At 43.5% G+C, this 15,112-nt stretch overlaps 1 protein-coding gene across 1 annotated transcript in view; it reads right to left on the bottom strand.

The window, feature by feature from the left end:
- The window catches only part of RAB2A (RAB2A, member RAS oncogene family), a 43,896-nt gene extending 29,107 nt beyond the window's left edge, over window positions 1-14,789 (bottom strand). Inside the window, exons 1-3 of the mRNA XM_035317011.1 lie at window positions 14,631-14,789; window positions 5,135-5,206; window positions 1,538-1,605 (exon numbers count right to left, since the gene is read on the bottom strand). Coding sequence (XP_035172902.1) covers window positions 1,538-1,605; window positions 5,135-5,206; window positions 14,631-14,676 — 186 coding nt within the window. The 5' untranslated portion in view covers window positions 14,677-14,789. The remainder of the gene's footprint in view (window positions 1-1,537; window positions 1,606-5,134; window positions 5,207-14,630) is intronic.
- Window positions 14,790-15,112: the final 323 nt, after the last annotated feature.

The raw sequence follows: 15,112 nt of genomic DNA, 5'->3' as shown, positions 1-15,112 counted from the left end.
TACACATGATATCAGTTAAGAATCTAGCCAGATAAAACCTGGGCCCAAAATAGCTTATAATTTATAATCAAGAGCAACTCCATTGAACTTTTAGCTACCGGACACTTTGCATGCACACAAGAAGCCAGATTGTGAAGAGCTACTAAATCAGAGCACAAAGGAAAACACAATCTACTCATAAACAGCTGAAGTTCACTCATATTCATGGAACAGATAATAGCACATTAACAAAAACACTCTGAAAGACAGGAAAATACAGCAGCTGCATTGGCAGTCAAATCAGTAACTTTTTCTGCAGAGAATCTGTCAATTTTAGGAAACAAGGATCAATATAAATTTGCCCTCATATGGTTATATTACATACTAAAATTCTGCTCCTGACACTTCTGTTTTTGCTGAGATTTGCTTGTCTTTTGAACTTATAAATCATCAGCTACCTTGGTAGTTAGCAATCCGCAGCTGTAATAGTAAAAATGCCTGGGCTTAGAAAAAGCCTGAAGCAAGCACAATCTGACCACGCTCACTTATGCCTTGGACAACTTCCAAGGAGGCACAGGTGTTAGATGCCATTTCAAATTATGAACTTGTTAAATAAATAAGGCACATTAGACTATGAAGTTTGCTAAAATACTGCATTTGTCTACATTTTTATACGTACATGTATATACAAATGTATCTCCCTTCATTGACTTGATACACCAGAAAGAGCACAAGCATGAGGCTACAGCTGTTTCTGTATCTGGTTTCTAAAGGTATCCTAAAATGCTTTAGGAAAAGGAAACAGGACTGTGCCTTATGAAACAGTTCAGCACATTAGGAAGACAAAGCTATTGGTATGGGCATTGTGGAGGTGCTGCACCACAACAAGCATAGACATAGGCTGACAGCAACCTACAAGAAGAAAACATCTGACTTTGCATTCTTAAATCTGAACCCCTCAAAAAGTAAAAGTTTTTGGGCTTTTTTGGTAGGCTTTCTGAAACTTTATTCTTTTCTCAATCCTTTAATTGTCCAAGTATTGACTATATTCATGATTAGAGTGAACTTGAGTTCTTCAAGTCTTTTATGACAAGAGAGAGCAGCATCTTTTATCCTACGCCAAAAATGCAAACACGTACTCTAGAGAGCTCTTGATTGACTAGCAGACATACCACAACTCCCCAACCGGAAGTTATATTAACCAGACCTTGCATGAGCACAGAGATTTGCTACACAGAAAAATCTAAGTTCTTAATAATGTAACTTTTTTTTTCCCCCTCAAAAGTAAAGTAGCATTAATTCTAGTCTTATAAATCTGACAAAGAATTACTTGAGGAAGTTGAGTTAGTGTAAAGAACAGAAATTTGCACTACTATAAGAGCATATTGTATCAAAAAAAGAATTTTAGCAAATTTTTGATCTTCAGAGAAACTAAAGAAAGCTGCAAGACAAAGTAAAAGTACATATTCTCACATGGGTGCAGATCATGGAGAGCTTAACCAGAGCATCAGAAGAGACAGCTAGGAGAGCCATGTTGCTTAAACAATTTATTACTTACCGTATCCCATATCTGAAGCTTTATCTGTTTTCCATCAATAGTTATCATTCGAGCCCCAAATTCTACACCTAAATAGATTTTACAAAAGGATACATTATTAGCATATACCAGAGAGAAGAACGTTTCCTACAAACACAACACTGAATTAGCTTAAACTCATGTTCTTGCTTTCACAGTAGCTGACAGTCTTTCACCGTTTGCTTTAGTTAATTGTCTAGCTGCTTTAAAGAGCTAGAAAACTTTCCAGAAGGAAGAAGACTGCAACTTTCCAATTGCTTTACAAATAAGCTAATTAGAAAAAGTGCAAAAAAACTCTCCTCCAGAGTTTTCCAAACAATTTAGCAGCTCTAGCTCAGAGGAGAAAAACATGTTTGCTTGGGTACAAACAGGAAATTGAACAGAGTCGCCATCATTTTTAACACTCTACCAATGTTAGTTTGCTGAAGGCCATTTAGAAGAAATTAAACCTACAATTCTTTATCAGTAGGCTATTAAGTGATCATACAAATGTCACCTACAAGATACATTCTATGACTGTATTAATTAGAATTCATCTGCCTTTATGAAAAAAATAAGTGCTTCTAATAATCTAGCTAAAGATCAAATTTAACAACCGAAAAAAACTTACTAATAAACAAAATGAATTTCTTCAGTGGAAAAATTCAGCCTTTTTTATCTGTTTTATAAAGCGATTTTATGATCAATAACAGTAAATTAAGCGTAACTTTGAGGCTATTACTACAGTAGTTAAAATCTGGCAAAGGCCCAGAGACAGTGGACATATTTATAAGGCTTAACATAAATTCCATTAATCTATGCTTCACATATCCATTATTTCAGATTTAAAGAAGATCTAGAAGCCTGAGTGTTGTCTAAAACTGGTCACTGCCTAGACTAAAGTATTCAAATCAGTTAGCCCTGATTTTGAAGTATTCCAAGCATCTCTTGAAAAGCTTGTTGAGAAGATTGTGGGGGTGGTGTTGCTTTCTGCAGAAGTAATGACTTCTGGGAGTAGGGAAGGGAGACACAGGGAGAAACCTCAAACCACCTCCCCTCCGGATACTGGAGCGAAGTAAAAAACATGGGCCAAAGAACACTCTGCTCTCTTTAGCACCTAAATTATATGCAAAATAAAGGCAGGGAGGGGCAGGCATAGAAAGGAGAGAGCAAGGGGATGGCAGTGATCTGATGCTGACTGCAACACCTGAGGCAGCGCAAGGCCCTTCCATAAGTGTCACCATTTCAGGTATTATTCAATCTCAAAATGAAGATACAGAGCTGCTGATTTAAATCCAACAGTCTTCCTAAATATTTAGTTTCTGCACACAACCTCCCAGAAAAATTAAAAGAACATTTCTTCTCTTCACAAAGGAGCAGAAGCTATCAAGCTTCGCAGTTAAGGGTATGTCCTGAGCACAGTGGTCATAGAAAACAGAAGTTTACAGTTGTTCTTGTGATCTCTATCTGTCCACAAATATCACGGTTTAGCTTTGTTTTGTTTGTCTGTTAGCTGCACCATGCAGCTTCTCCCTCCTCCAACACTTTTAACAACAGCTACTTCTATTCCCCAACTACACAGAGATAGCTGTTGTGTTGTAAGTTTTTAAGTCAGAGTCTCCTATTAATTATGCACAATTCTGAATGTGGCTAAGAGACAGGGAACATAGGAATGGACATTTTCCTCTTTTTTATTTTTGTTTTCATTAAAGGTAAGGTCTCTCCCTGAAGTTAACAAATAAAATTTTAGGCTAGCTATACTAAATTTTTAGGTTGAATTTTGCACACTTGAAGTATCTTGTGTGTGTCCAATTTAAGTTTCAATTCTCTTTTTTCTGAGTTGCTTGCTGGCAGCAAGAATGGAAACTGCACTCCCACCTGTTAAAATCATTCTACCATATCAATAAAAGTTTGTCTATGTAACACTTTTTTTTTTTTTTTTTTTTTTAAATCTACAGGTTCTCAGAAGCATTATCATCATCAGCTGGAAGCGCATTAGTTAATCTCAACCCATCCTACCTCACCCTGCATGGGCATTCCTACCACTGTGAAACAATTTTCTTTATCACTGTCCTCCTAAATCCGTTGGGATAAGTGAGAGAAGTATTCTAGCCAAAACACACACATGCCCTATCAGTTCCAGGAAATACTTGTTCTTCTCCCTGCCCAAGCAACTTCCCTGCTTCGCTCCTACATCACTCGCTACATTGCTATCTAGGCTCACCTCCTCATCCCACTACCTTCAGTCTCTGCTCCCAGACTTCAGCTAGCTAGATGCCAGCCAAAGAACTCACGCTACAACCATCCTGCTGAGGTGAAGCTGCTTCCCACAGCATATCAAGTTGCTGAGGAGCAGGAATATGTGACAGACTGCCAAAGGCGTAAGTGATATATAAGGTGTCATATATTTGGCAGACCTAAAGAAGAAGAGATAATAATAAGTCATACCTCCCTTAAAGAACTCAGGCTCTTCATTCAGCCAGCCTACCTGCTGTTAAGACCTCAGAAATACTTGAAAACCAGTGTTAACCTTATAATCTGAATTGCATCAGATAGCCACACACAAGGTGTGGGAGAATTGCCAACTGAGAAAAGGAAGCCATAACCAAACAACCTGATATATTCTCTTACATGCAGAATGTTTGGAGTGTCTATTTTAGTACTCCTGAACACAGGAAGCCTACCTATTCCGGGACAGAAACTAAACAGAGTCTAGGGATACATTTTGTGCAAGGCTCAGCATAATTAGAGGGATAGTTTAATAGGTTCCTTGAAATAACACCAAGAAGAAGTTCAAAGGTTCTGCAAACTTACTAGAGGCTAGAGTCTGTTATGCTTAACACTGAAACTGATCTGAAGACTAAACTTGCCCACAGTCCCACACTATTCCTCATACTTTGTGGAAATACAAATAAAAGTTTGTATTATTTACTGTAGTCAGAGCAGAGGCAACGCATTCTGACATTTCTTCATTTCCCACAGTATGAATATCAAATCTTACCTAACACAAAATACCCTGATTCAATTGAGAAAAAAAAAAACAACACCACTTTTCCCTTCCAAACAGTGGAAGGCATGCACATCAATCATGCATCAATCCTTCTCTATCCAGAAGTTATTAGTTCTAAATAGCAGATGTGTTTATTCACCTTTAAGATTAACTTTCCTTTGGCTTTATCTACTACTTGTCTTCAAGGTTCTGTGGCTAGGCTAACAGTCTGTTCTCTAGCAAAAGCACTGCATTTCAGGCTTGACCAGTCCTGTTTCCATACACAGTTTTTCTGGGCTTTTCTGAAGAGACAATTGAGATAGTTATGAATTTTTAAAAATTGTTTCAGATTTTGTATTATTTTCCCAGTAAGAAACAGGCCTCTGTTTGGCTTTCTTAGTAAACAAATACTAATCATATAAAGATTTGCTACTGCATCCATACAGAAAAAATCCAACATTAACTCAGCATAAACTCATAAATGCATGCTGAGATACCCTGGCTGCTTAACACCATTAAAAAAAAAAGAAAAAAAAGGCCAGCAAAACAGATCAACCTTAAAGATGTTTTAAAACAGCACATTAGCATTGTGGAGGACCAAAGAAACCTACCAATAGTGAGATCATGGACTGGTTGAAACCGCTTGTCTGTGAACTGTAACAATAAACATGATTTCCCAACACCTAAAAAAAGAAAGGAAAAAGTTTTAAGCAACTGTGTAAAAAAATCTGTCAAGAACCAATGTAGATTAATCACTAGATTAATATTGATTCATTACTAGAAGCTGAAACACCAGATATCACCCACCCAAGTATATACAACTTTCATAATATAACAGCTTTTAAAGTTCCAGAAGTATTAAAGCGGAAGTAGTTTTATTTAAAAATTCAACAAAAAATAATCCTTCTTTTGAAAAAGTAGTTCTGCCTTTAAAATTACGTGGAAAAAGCGTCCTAACAGACTTTCAAATCACCACTCCACATTGCCTCACCACTGTAACTACACAGCTTCCTACTCCTCAAAACGCTATGTCCAATCCAAAGGTTTCGACTTTCTGCTAAGCTAATTAGATCCTCAATAACGTCTCACTCACTAATTTATCAGGTGAAGTAACAGCAGGTATTGCTTATCTGCTTATGACCATTACGTGCTGCTGCCCGATGGTGCCCAATAGGCCAACAAATAGTCCAGGGAGAATTGGCACCAACTTGGCTCACACATGAGCAGACAGGTAACACACACGCTGACCCCTCAGATATCCTGATTTCAGACTCAGACACATTCTTCCAGGAACAAAGAACTTCTTCCTGGTCTGCTCAGTCAAATTTCCTATTTTTAGCCTTTTACAACACAGCAGGCATACATTTGTTTTACATGTGTTTAGACTCCAAACTATATCACAAAACACACAATATTGTAGCATCCACATTCCTGCAGAGCTTTATCTGCACAGTAAGATAAGGCTGTTTCAGCCACATATTAAAGGTCAGCAACAGTTGATCAGGAGTGACGTATCTGGTAATAAAACACAGAAAAAAAAAAGGGGGCGGGGGGGGCAGAAAAAGATGACCCATTCTGTAAGACACAAGGTATGCATACCAGACGTTTGCATACACTGACATTGATCTTTCCTCTACTAACTTCAACATTCCCGAAGTTTTTTTTCTGTATGGTTTCACAAGCAAACAAAGCCTGAGACTCCTGAGACCAACCTGACAGGTGAGCAGCCCTTAAAAGCTAAGAACAGCAGCCAGTTTTCAATGCAATTGAATGCAAGTCTCCTGCTCCTGCCAGATCCCACTCTGGCATTAATAACCCAAGCGAGGCAGCAATTCCAGCAGCCCAAGCCGGTGGTGCTGCCCCTCCTCTCTCCCCTACAGCATGTTCTTGCTCCTTTCTCCAGTCTGCTTCAGAACTCATCGCACTAAGCCAGCTGTCTGCTGGGTTAGCACGCTAACCTGACCTGGAGAGTGACAAAGCAAAGAACTGGCATAACACAGGGGCAGACAAGCATGAGAGATGGGTCAAATGAGGGAAGAGAAACGCAGCAGGCAGCAGATCAACAGCTTGGAGTGGCACAGAACTATAGCCCAAGGCAAAGTTTACAGCGTTGGCCTTATCAGACTTTTTCTGGAGCTCTCTGGCTTATGATAGCAAGCTGTCAGAACAAAAGCAGCTGGAAAACCTGTATAGGTTATGCTGCATTCAGCCTCTCCCCAAAATCAGTGGGCATAAAGAAGTGGAAGAACTGGGGAGAGTGTTGGAGGTAAGAAAATAACAGGGAGAAGACCAGGCAGAATACTGGGGCTGGAAGGGCAGAGAACACAGATCTCCAAGGAACCTTACAGTAACAGCAGTTATTGTGCTCACACAGCACTGTTTACATACCGAGATAACTTTTATGCCACCACCACTGAATTACAGCTGCCACAGAACTTAATCACCCCACTTACAGAAAACAACCTATAAATCAATCCAGAAATAGAATGCAGAATGGCTTTTGCCATTAACCTGAAAAAGCAATTTTGCTATCAGTTTTGAGGTTCGGTTTTATCCACAATCAAACATTACCTGCAAAAATCTTATGAACATTAGGGAAGATTTCCAAATTCAATCAAAATGCCACTTGATTAGGTGGCCCAGCACCAGCTCTCATGTAGCAATCTGCTATTTCTGCTTCTTGTAAGGCTGGTGACCAGCTCCTTGGTTCAGATGAACGTACAGACAGCGGGGACAGCCCAGCCCAGATGACAGACAAGCACAGCTCTTTGACACACGCACGGCCTCAAGTTGGCACAACGTGGCCACAGTGCCTGCACCTGCAGTTTCTCACAGCATGCCTTTTAGGAGCAGACCAATGGCTTCACACAACAGAAACTGAAGAAATGAACCGGCTTCTGTTCAGTGCCGTTCCTGGTACTTCTGAACCTTTCAGCAAAAAAATCTCTGGCAGTCAGTGCGTTTTACTCTTGATGACTAAAAAAGTTTCAAAGAGTTGCAAGTAAAGCCGCAGTGCCTCTTAAATTTACGCTTTAATCCATTTTTAGATAACATTCATAAATGTTTTATTGCCTACATTTAATAGTAACATTTGTTTTCATTTTATAGTTTTAACACACTGCAAATTTGTTACAGGGCATTTCTTATGAGGATAGCTTGTGACCCGCACTCCTGGAGCTTGAGCAGACTGTGCTATCACAGCCAGCCAGCAACAGGAACTGTACAGGAACTCCTGAGCAGTTTACTGTTTTGTGAGATATAAAGACGCTGCAAAGATCAATTCACAGTTGTGTGGCAGCTAATTAAATTGCATACAAATGCTTTACGCTAACTTCCCTGGTTGACTCTTGAGCTGTTTACCAGGTACCTCACTCATTCAGCATTGTGACTTATACCTGGAATGAAGCAGGCACCCTAGGATGAGAAGTTGAACATGTCTTACGATACTTGCAGAACACAATAAATGACTGAATCTGTCCCTTTTAACTCATTCTCCATTTTATTCCAACAGTTGCTTCAGACAAACCTTCCCCAGTAGGAAAAAAAAAACAAAACATAACATCTTAAACAAGAAATGAGCAGATCTTGGATACTCTTCAGCAACACACACAGCAAACAAAAGCTTTTGCTTAGGAGCAAATTAAACCAACAGATTACGTGCTCAGAAGGGAGCCGCATGCTTCTTTGCAGGTACCTGTTCCAGGGTCACTCCAGCACTTCTTAGGACCCAAACGGTGATGTGGAAGGCGCACTACAGCACTGCTTTACCTCTCTCCATCTCTGCATTTCAAACCGTCAGCCTCGGTTGGTCTCCAAATTTCTCTGCCTCCTGTAACAGCTTCCTCTGTGTGCTGCTCTGCTGTCCACTTCCCTAGGCAAAGCATTGCCAGACCTCTCCTGTTGCCCACCTTGGCCCAGGGATGCTTCAGCACCTCCTTTCCCCATAGGAACCAGAGCTCATTTCACTGCTCAGCAAGCCAGAGCAGCCAAGTGGCAGGGCTAACCTCTCCCACCTCACTCAGAAGGTTACACAGTGAGCTAAATGAAGAAACTGATCCCGCAGAAAGCCACAGCCACCCAAAACACTAGTACGTGCATGAGACTAGGGCTACGAAATAAACTGCAAAGAGAAGGGTTGCTTCTCAAAGAAGCATCCTGCGCTTGTGGCAACTCAAAAAGCAGCTCTAGAACCACAGCACAGGTGATGATGCAGCTACACCAGTTAAATGGCTTTTGCCAAGAAAGCAGCCCTGGATCCTTCTCCCCTTTTCCAGCTCTTGTGATGCCCCCTGCCTTGAATAACACATGGAAAGGAAAAGGAATAAACTTTTCTTTTTCCTTTTTCTTTTTTCAGCTACAGTCAGAGGTGCACTGTTGTCACACAAGGGACATTTCCAGCCCCCCCCCCTTTTTTTTTTAACCACTAAACTCATTTACTCATTTTACAGCGAGAAGGCAGGGATCCTCAACAACTGAAACCAACCTAACCAAGTGCTGTGGTCCAGTTCTGCAGCACTGGTGTTTGGCTGAGTGTCTCGGAAAGCTAATCTGTCTCAAAACTAACAATGCCAAAAAAAAAAAAAGGAGGGAAGGGAAGGGCTAAGGTCACTTCCTAAATTGTTCACGTAAGCACTGTTGTATGCCAAGAAAGGTGGCAGAGGAAAAGAAGTGCAGCAACAGTCATCCCAGCTCGGATATTAAAACCGAACTGTGAAGGCAAACCTCTTCAGTGAAACCGCCAGCTGCCTCTGACGGGCAGACTCCCTCCTTCCCATGCAGTTCCACTCCTTCACTCAGGACAGCTCTTACACTTCTCTGTCGTACCTGCTATTTGCTTGGTTTGGGTGGTTTTGGTTCAGCTCACAAAAACGATTTGTCTTGCTGAAGGGCTGGACAAGTACCGATGCTGACAGCTTGGAAGCAGGAGCAGCCCATAGGCAGGACAAAGAGTGGCAATCGGGTCCACCCATTCTGGCAGCAGCTGAACGCTGGATTAGCTCAGGCACCTCACACAACTATTTTTCCCTTGTTGCTTCACAAGAGAGGGTGACCAATGAGCTCACCACGTACAGAGATGAAGTCCTACTCCCTCTTTGGCATCTCACCCAGCCTCCTAGATCCATTTTTCTCCCTTGAGAGTTATCCAGACTTTGGTAAGCACTTCCCTGGGCCAACTCAGCTGATTCACCCACCCAGTAAAGCGTTAACCCCAAAAGCAGGGACTTTTCTACTGCATTAGTGAGCTGAATCAGCTCATGGTAGAGTATGAAAATTGCCCGCAAGATAAGGAAAGCCAGATCTCCTCCTCTCACCCACAATCACCTCTACCGGTACAGACTCCCACGTAACCAAAGCCCCAGTACCAGCTGAGATGAAACAAGCTTCTGGCTGCTCTCACCTCCCTTAAGAAAACAAACAAAAGCAGACTTTTAAATAGGCTAAAGACAGTCTCAAACAACAGGCAAGTCTCAAATAACAGACTTTAAAACTCAATCAGATTTAAAGCAGATAATTAAATAGTAAAACTGTCACAAGATACAGATCTCTAATCTGGCTTAAGAGCTACTTCTAGCTCTTTATGGTAGCCTGCACTGTTCTAGATAGCTTCCAGATGTTTCGTGAGCCCCTGTTGTAGCACCGGCTGCAGCTCCTTCCTCCTCTCCTTCCTTTCCAAACACCGTGTCTTTGCGCAACTCAGCAAAGTTGAGTTGCATATTGAATTGTGTCCATCAGACACAACTCTGACATCAAACAAACAAAAAATTATTAAAATCAATAGGAAGGAGAGACTACAAAGTTCCCAACTGCTATTTACGAGCAAAGGGATTCCACATATCAATTTAAGCAGGGACAAAAAGGTAAAATAACCTTTGAAATTGTTCAAGCTGGCTACTTGTCTTTGGGAACAGCAATATTGTAAAAATGGCTTTTTAACTCTTTTGAAGATGATTCAGCTTCAATGCTAAAATGAACAAGCACTGCTGTAAATTATTTAGAACAATGCATCTGAAAGCAGTAATTCAACTTTTCAGTTCTATGTAAAAATTAGTACAGATTTGCAAACTGGAAGGAGCTCGCAGCGTTATCACTCTGCCTTTAGTACAATAATACCCAACTGCTAACTCTACAGGCTTTAAAAACAAATAAAATTTCTTTCCAAACAAAATTAAACTACACAAGGCTGTAGAAAATCTGGTAGAGTTCTGATGATCACAACAAACTACGATGAAACTAAGATGTACTTATACAACACCTAATGCCTGCACTTTTAGAGATCAAAGCATCATCCAAAGCTTCTCAAGGCAAGAGGTAAGTAGCACAGATCCCAATCCTGTACAAAAAAAAATATCTCAAAACTATCATGAATCATTAATTCCAGCTCCAGTGGGATGAAAACCTGTTTAGTTAAGAACTATTAATATGCTCTTGCAGAAGATAAAGGCAACAGGCTCTTGCCATGCACGTTGCCAGGTAATAACAGCCGTCCCAGAACAAAGTGCAGTGGCACTGGAAACATTTCACAAGGAGGACAGAAACCAAAGCCAATTCTATTACTTCATTTGAGAATATCCTAGGCAAGTTAAACAGCTGACTTTCTCAAGCAAAGTAAACTGTCAGGAGGATGAGATCACCAAGCAATCCTACTTTCTCTCATCTTCCCCTAGAAAGAACTTGGGGATATCCTTGGTTTACAGGCAGCAGTTATTTGCTGTAATCAGAAGGCAAGTAAAAGCTCATTACACAAGAAACTCTGAGGATTGCTGAACCAACACATCGAAGAAAAGAGGAAGACAGACCTGCTCGTGGGAGATGCAGTAACACCGATCACACACAGACATGTAGATGGAGTACAACTGACAAGTTATGATGGCGACAAGAAGTCTAACCATTGTGAAACTGGTCTTTCAGGCATGCTAAAGTTTTGTAACAGTCTCTGATGGGAAGAACTAAACATATTCTAGTAACGGAAAACCCTATTTAATGTATATTAAATACTCTGGGGAAATAAATCCACCCCTAGCATTTAGAGAGGCCTTCTGAGTTTATTCCCATATTCCCATCACCACTAATAGAAATGTAAAGGAGATTTCGCCACCATATAGAAAAACTTGTAAGAAAAACAGAAGGAATTTCAGCCACTAACTGCTAAACCTGGCAATACTTGTGTGCTGTGTTTGCCCTGGCTCAGATCAAAGTCCACCCCAACTTCAATCTGTGGCCAAGCGTAGATGGTGTGTTCATCAGCTCTTTGCTACGCAGCTCCTACAGGCACCCAAACTGAAAAAGATGTTATCAGCCACCAAGGCAAAAGTCTCATGAGAAAAACCCTCAGCAGAACGCCCCATGTAATCTCCTGAACGCATTTGCAAACTCGTATAATGTTTTGGAAATATCCAGATCAAAAGACTTTTCTGGATTAACAGCAGTATTCCTTAATACTTGTATTTTTCTCTGGAAGATACCAACACTGGAATTCCACAGCTGCTGTCCCACTGACACAATGCAAAAACCATACAGATTTACAGCCAGGTTGCTTGAGGACCTGAAAAACAGTCACAGCATTTCAGATCTCTTCTGTAACAAAAGGAAACTTCAACTACAGAGAAAAAATATTTAAATCTCTTACATATATATATATATATATATATATATAAAACGTTAACAACCACAATAGGACCAGTCCCGTGTTCATAAAGCTCCAATGCCTGAAGTACCAGCAAAAGAAAAAGCCACTGAATGTTGATGAGCAATGATGCAGGCGAGGGGACAAGATCTCTTGGGCAAGAGGAAGCGTTGCACAGTCAGTTTCTGGGGCTGTCCTTTTAGGCAACTGAGATCACACCGAGTTCCCGTGTTCAAGCAGGTGGAAGCATTTGGAATCACAATACAGAGAAGACATGCGCAGGTGTCTTGTATAACTGCAAGTTTTCTTGTTTTGTTTTTGGCTTGCATAACCCACTTTGCTTTGTAGTGCTGAAAAAGAAGAGGAGCTAAATGCTAACATCTGCCCTCGGTTGCTGCCGCCGTACTTTTCTCCTCCAGTTTGTTTACAACTAACTGCTGAGTCACCAAGCAGTTGATCCACTTCCAAAGGCTCTCTCAATCAAGCTCCAGAGACAAATGTCTTCATTGCTATGAAAACTACATGGAATGCAAGGCCACTGGCACATCTTCACTGGTTGCAATGCTGTGGCAAAACACCGCTGGAACAGACGGGGACAGCCCCCATCCATTCTTGATTTCCACCACCAGAGCTGTGAGTTCAACGCTCTGAGGCTGAGGAGGAGCAGCAGTAACTCCTAAACCAGCACAGACTTTCTGGCAGCAAACAGTGGTGCGCAACGTAAGCTGGCTCTTCAGTGCTAGCTGTGTTAGAATACTTAAGGGCTCACAGGAAATTAAAATGAAAGCAAAATCAACTTTCCATTGTTGGCATGTTTAGTTCGCTTCAAGAATGATCATCACACTGGTTTTAATTAGCCTCTTGCAGCAACTCTGAACAAAAGCCATGGGAACTATAAATAAATAAGTAAACCAAAATAACAAATTTGTGAGCTGTGTTCCACGTGTTTCCCTTCTCTACCTTACTATTCCTGTATATGGCTCTTAAGCAGCTGAATCAACTTCAGCAGTGACACACATCCCTTCTGCATTTCACATTTCGAGCAACTGAATTGCTGAAGTGCAACACAGACCGTTACACTGAGGACGTCTCATTGTAAAAATTTAATCAGTACACGATCAATGTACCTAAGCAATCATTTGCTGCCCTCTCTACCTCTTTAACAACCAGAGTTTTTGGAGATGCACCAGAACTGGCCACGTGTTCCAAAGCACCGTCACTCTGAGCTCTGCACTACCATTTTGCATCACCCTGGGCAGACACACTTCTGACTGCTGAGGTAGAATCCCCTGTCCTGGGGTTTGGTGAGCTGCCACTCACCTGAATACTCAGGGAAAAACAAAACAAAACAAAACCCCCAGGATTTTCAGTTGTCATCTAAAGCCTAATGTTTCCAAGGGGATCATTAAGACTGTGATACCTCTTAATAGTTATTTGTACTACAGCTTCTACTGCAGTAGCCTAGAAAAGCTTGCAGAGTTTAAATGTAGGTTTAAAAAAATTTAAGAAACACAACAGTAGTTGCATCCAGTGTATTTAATGACCTCATGTGTAATGCAACTGCAGTGTATAATTACACCCCAGCATGATTTGGTTCACAGGTATGAAGTGCAATTACAGAGTTACCCCTGGAACAGCACGTAAAATGACAGCTGCCACCAACCTTCCTGAGGAAGGCGTTTATTGAGGTATGAGGAAAACAACACGAAGGATGCAGAATACACAAGCAGCACAGGTCACTAGGGCAGTCACCTTGCCCTGACAACACTGAGAATGAAAGCACACTACCTGCAACCTCAGTGTGCTGGGAAGAGGGGCACTGAATGTGCTGGCAGAGGTGTTTCAAGCAGCAGTTTCTGTCAGCGTACCAAGCGTTTTATGCCCGTAGCGTTTGCTATTTGGTATAAGGGGGGGGGGGGGGCGGCCAAACAAGGGGCGAGCAAAGGGGTGAGGGAGGGGAAGAGACCACAGGCGCCTCAGGAAGAAATGGTTAACGATGACTAATTAAACCGGGGAGGACCCGAGGCTTTAACACCCCGTTTTAACACCTCCCTGCGGCTCCCCCCGACCAGGGCCGCCCCGGGGGCCGCCTCCTGGGGCCGGCAGCGGCGGGGAGGCCGAGGCGGGGCGCTGCCGGCTGCGGGCCCCGCAGTGCCGGCGCCTCCCCCCGCCCCGCCGCCATGTCGCGCTGCCGCAGCCCGCCCTGCCCTGCGGCCGGCCGCCCCCCCATCCCCGCTGCCCCCCAAACCCCCTCCCGGTGAGGCTGCGGGTCCCGGGGCGAGGCCGGAGCGGGCAGGAGGAGGAGGAGGAGGAGGAGGGGCAGCGCGGGGCCGAGCGGGGGCGGAGGCCGAGGAGCCGCCTCCCTGGCGCGCAGCCGCCACCACGTCGACGCCGCCAGCACTGCGGAAACGGGCGCGGGGCCCGGCCCTCAGCCCCGCTTCCTTCCCCCCCCGGCGCCCCCCGGAGCCCCCCGCGGCACTCACCCGTGTCCCCGATGATGATGTACTTGAAGAGGTACGCGTAGGCCATGGCCGCCCGCTGCCGCCTCCACGCCTCGCCCTCGCTCGCTCCCCCCCCACCCGCCCGCCCCAACCGCCCCAACCGCCGCCGCCGCCGCCGCCGCCTGGGAGCGGTTCGAAAGGCAACGGCCGCAACGGCCCCGCGGCGCCGGGCAGCGCGAGAACAATGACAGGCGGCCCGCGGCCCGCAGCCTCCGGCAGCGTCACGCAGCGCCCCGCCCCCGCGCCGACCCGGAAGGGCTGCGGGAGGCGCCGCCCGGGTCCGCCCCGCGGACGGGGCGGGAGGGGCGGGGCGAGCCTCGGGGCACGCCCCCTCCGCGCATGGCCCCGCCTCCGTGGTCATCGCCCCGCCCCCTGCTGAGGGGGGGGGGGGGGGGGGGGGGGGAGTTCCTCGCTGTTTTGAGTATTTAAAAAACGAAGTGATATAAAAATAAAAATAGCTTGGT

The sequence above is a fragment of the Oxyura jamaicensis genome, chromosome 2, assembly GCF_011077185.1.
Source record: "Oxyura jamaicensis isolate SHBP4307 breed ruddy duck chromosome 2, BPBGC_Ojam_1.0, whole genome shotgun sequence".
Taxonomy (NCBI): Eukaryota; Metazoa; Chordata; class Aves; order Anseriformes; family Anatidae; genus Oxyura; species Oxyura jamaicensis.
The sequence above is the reverse complement of the archived record's forward strand: the minus strand, read 5'-3'. Positions and strand labels throughout refer to the sequence as shown.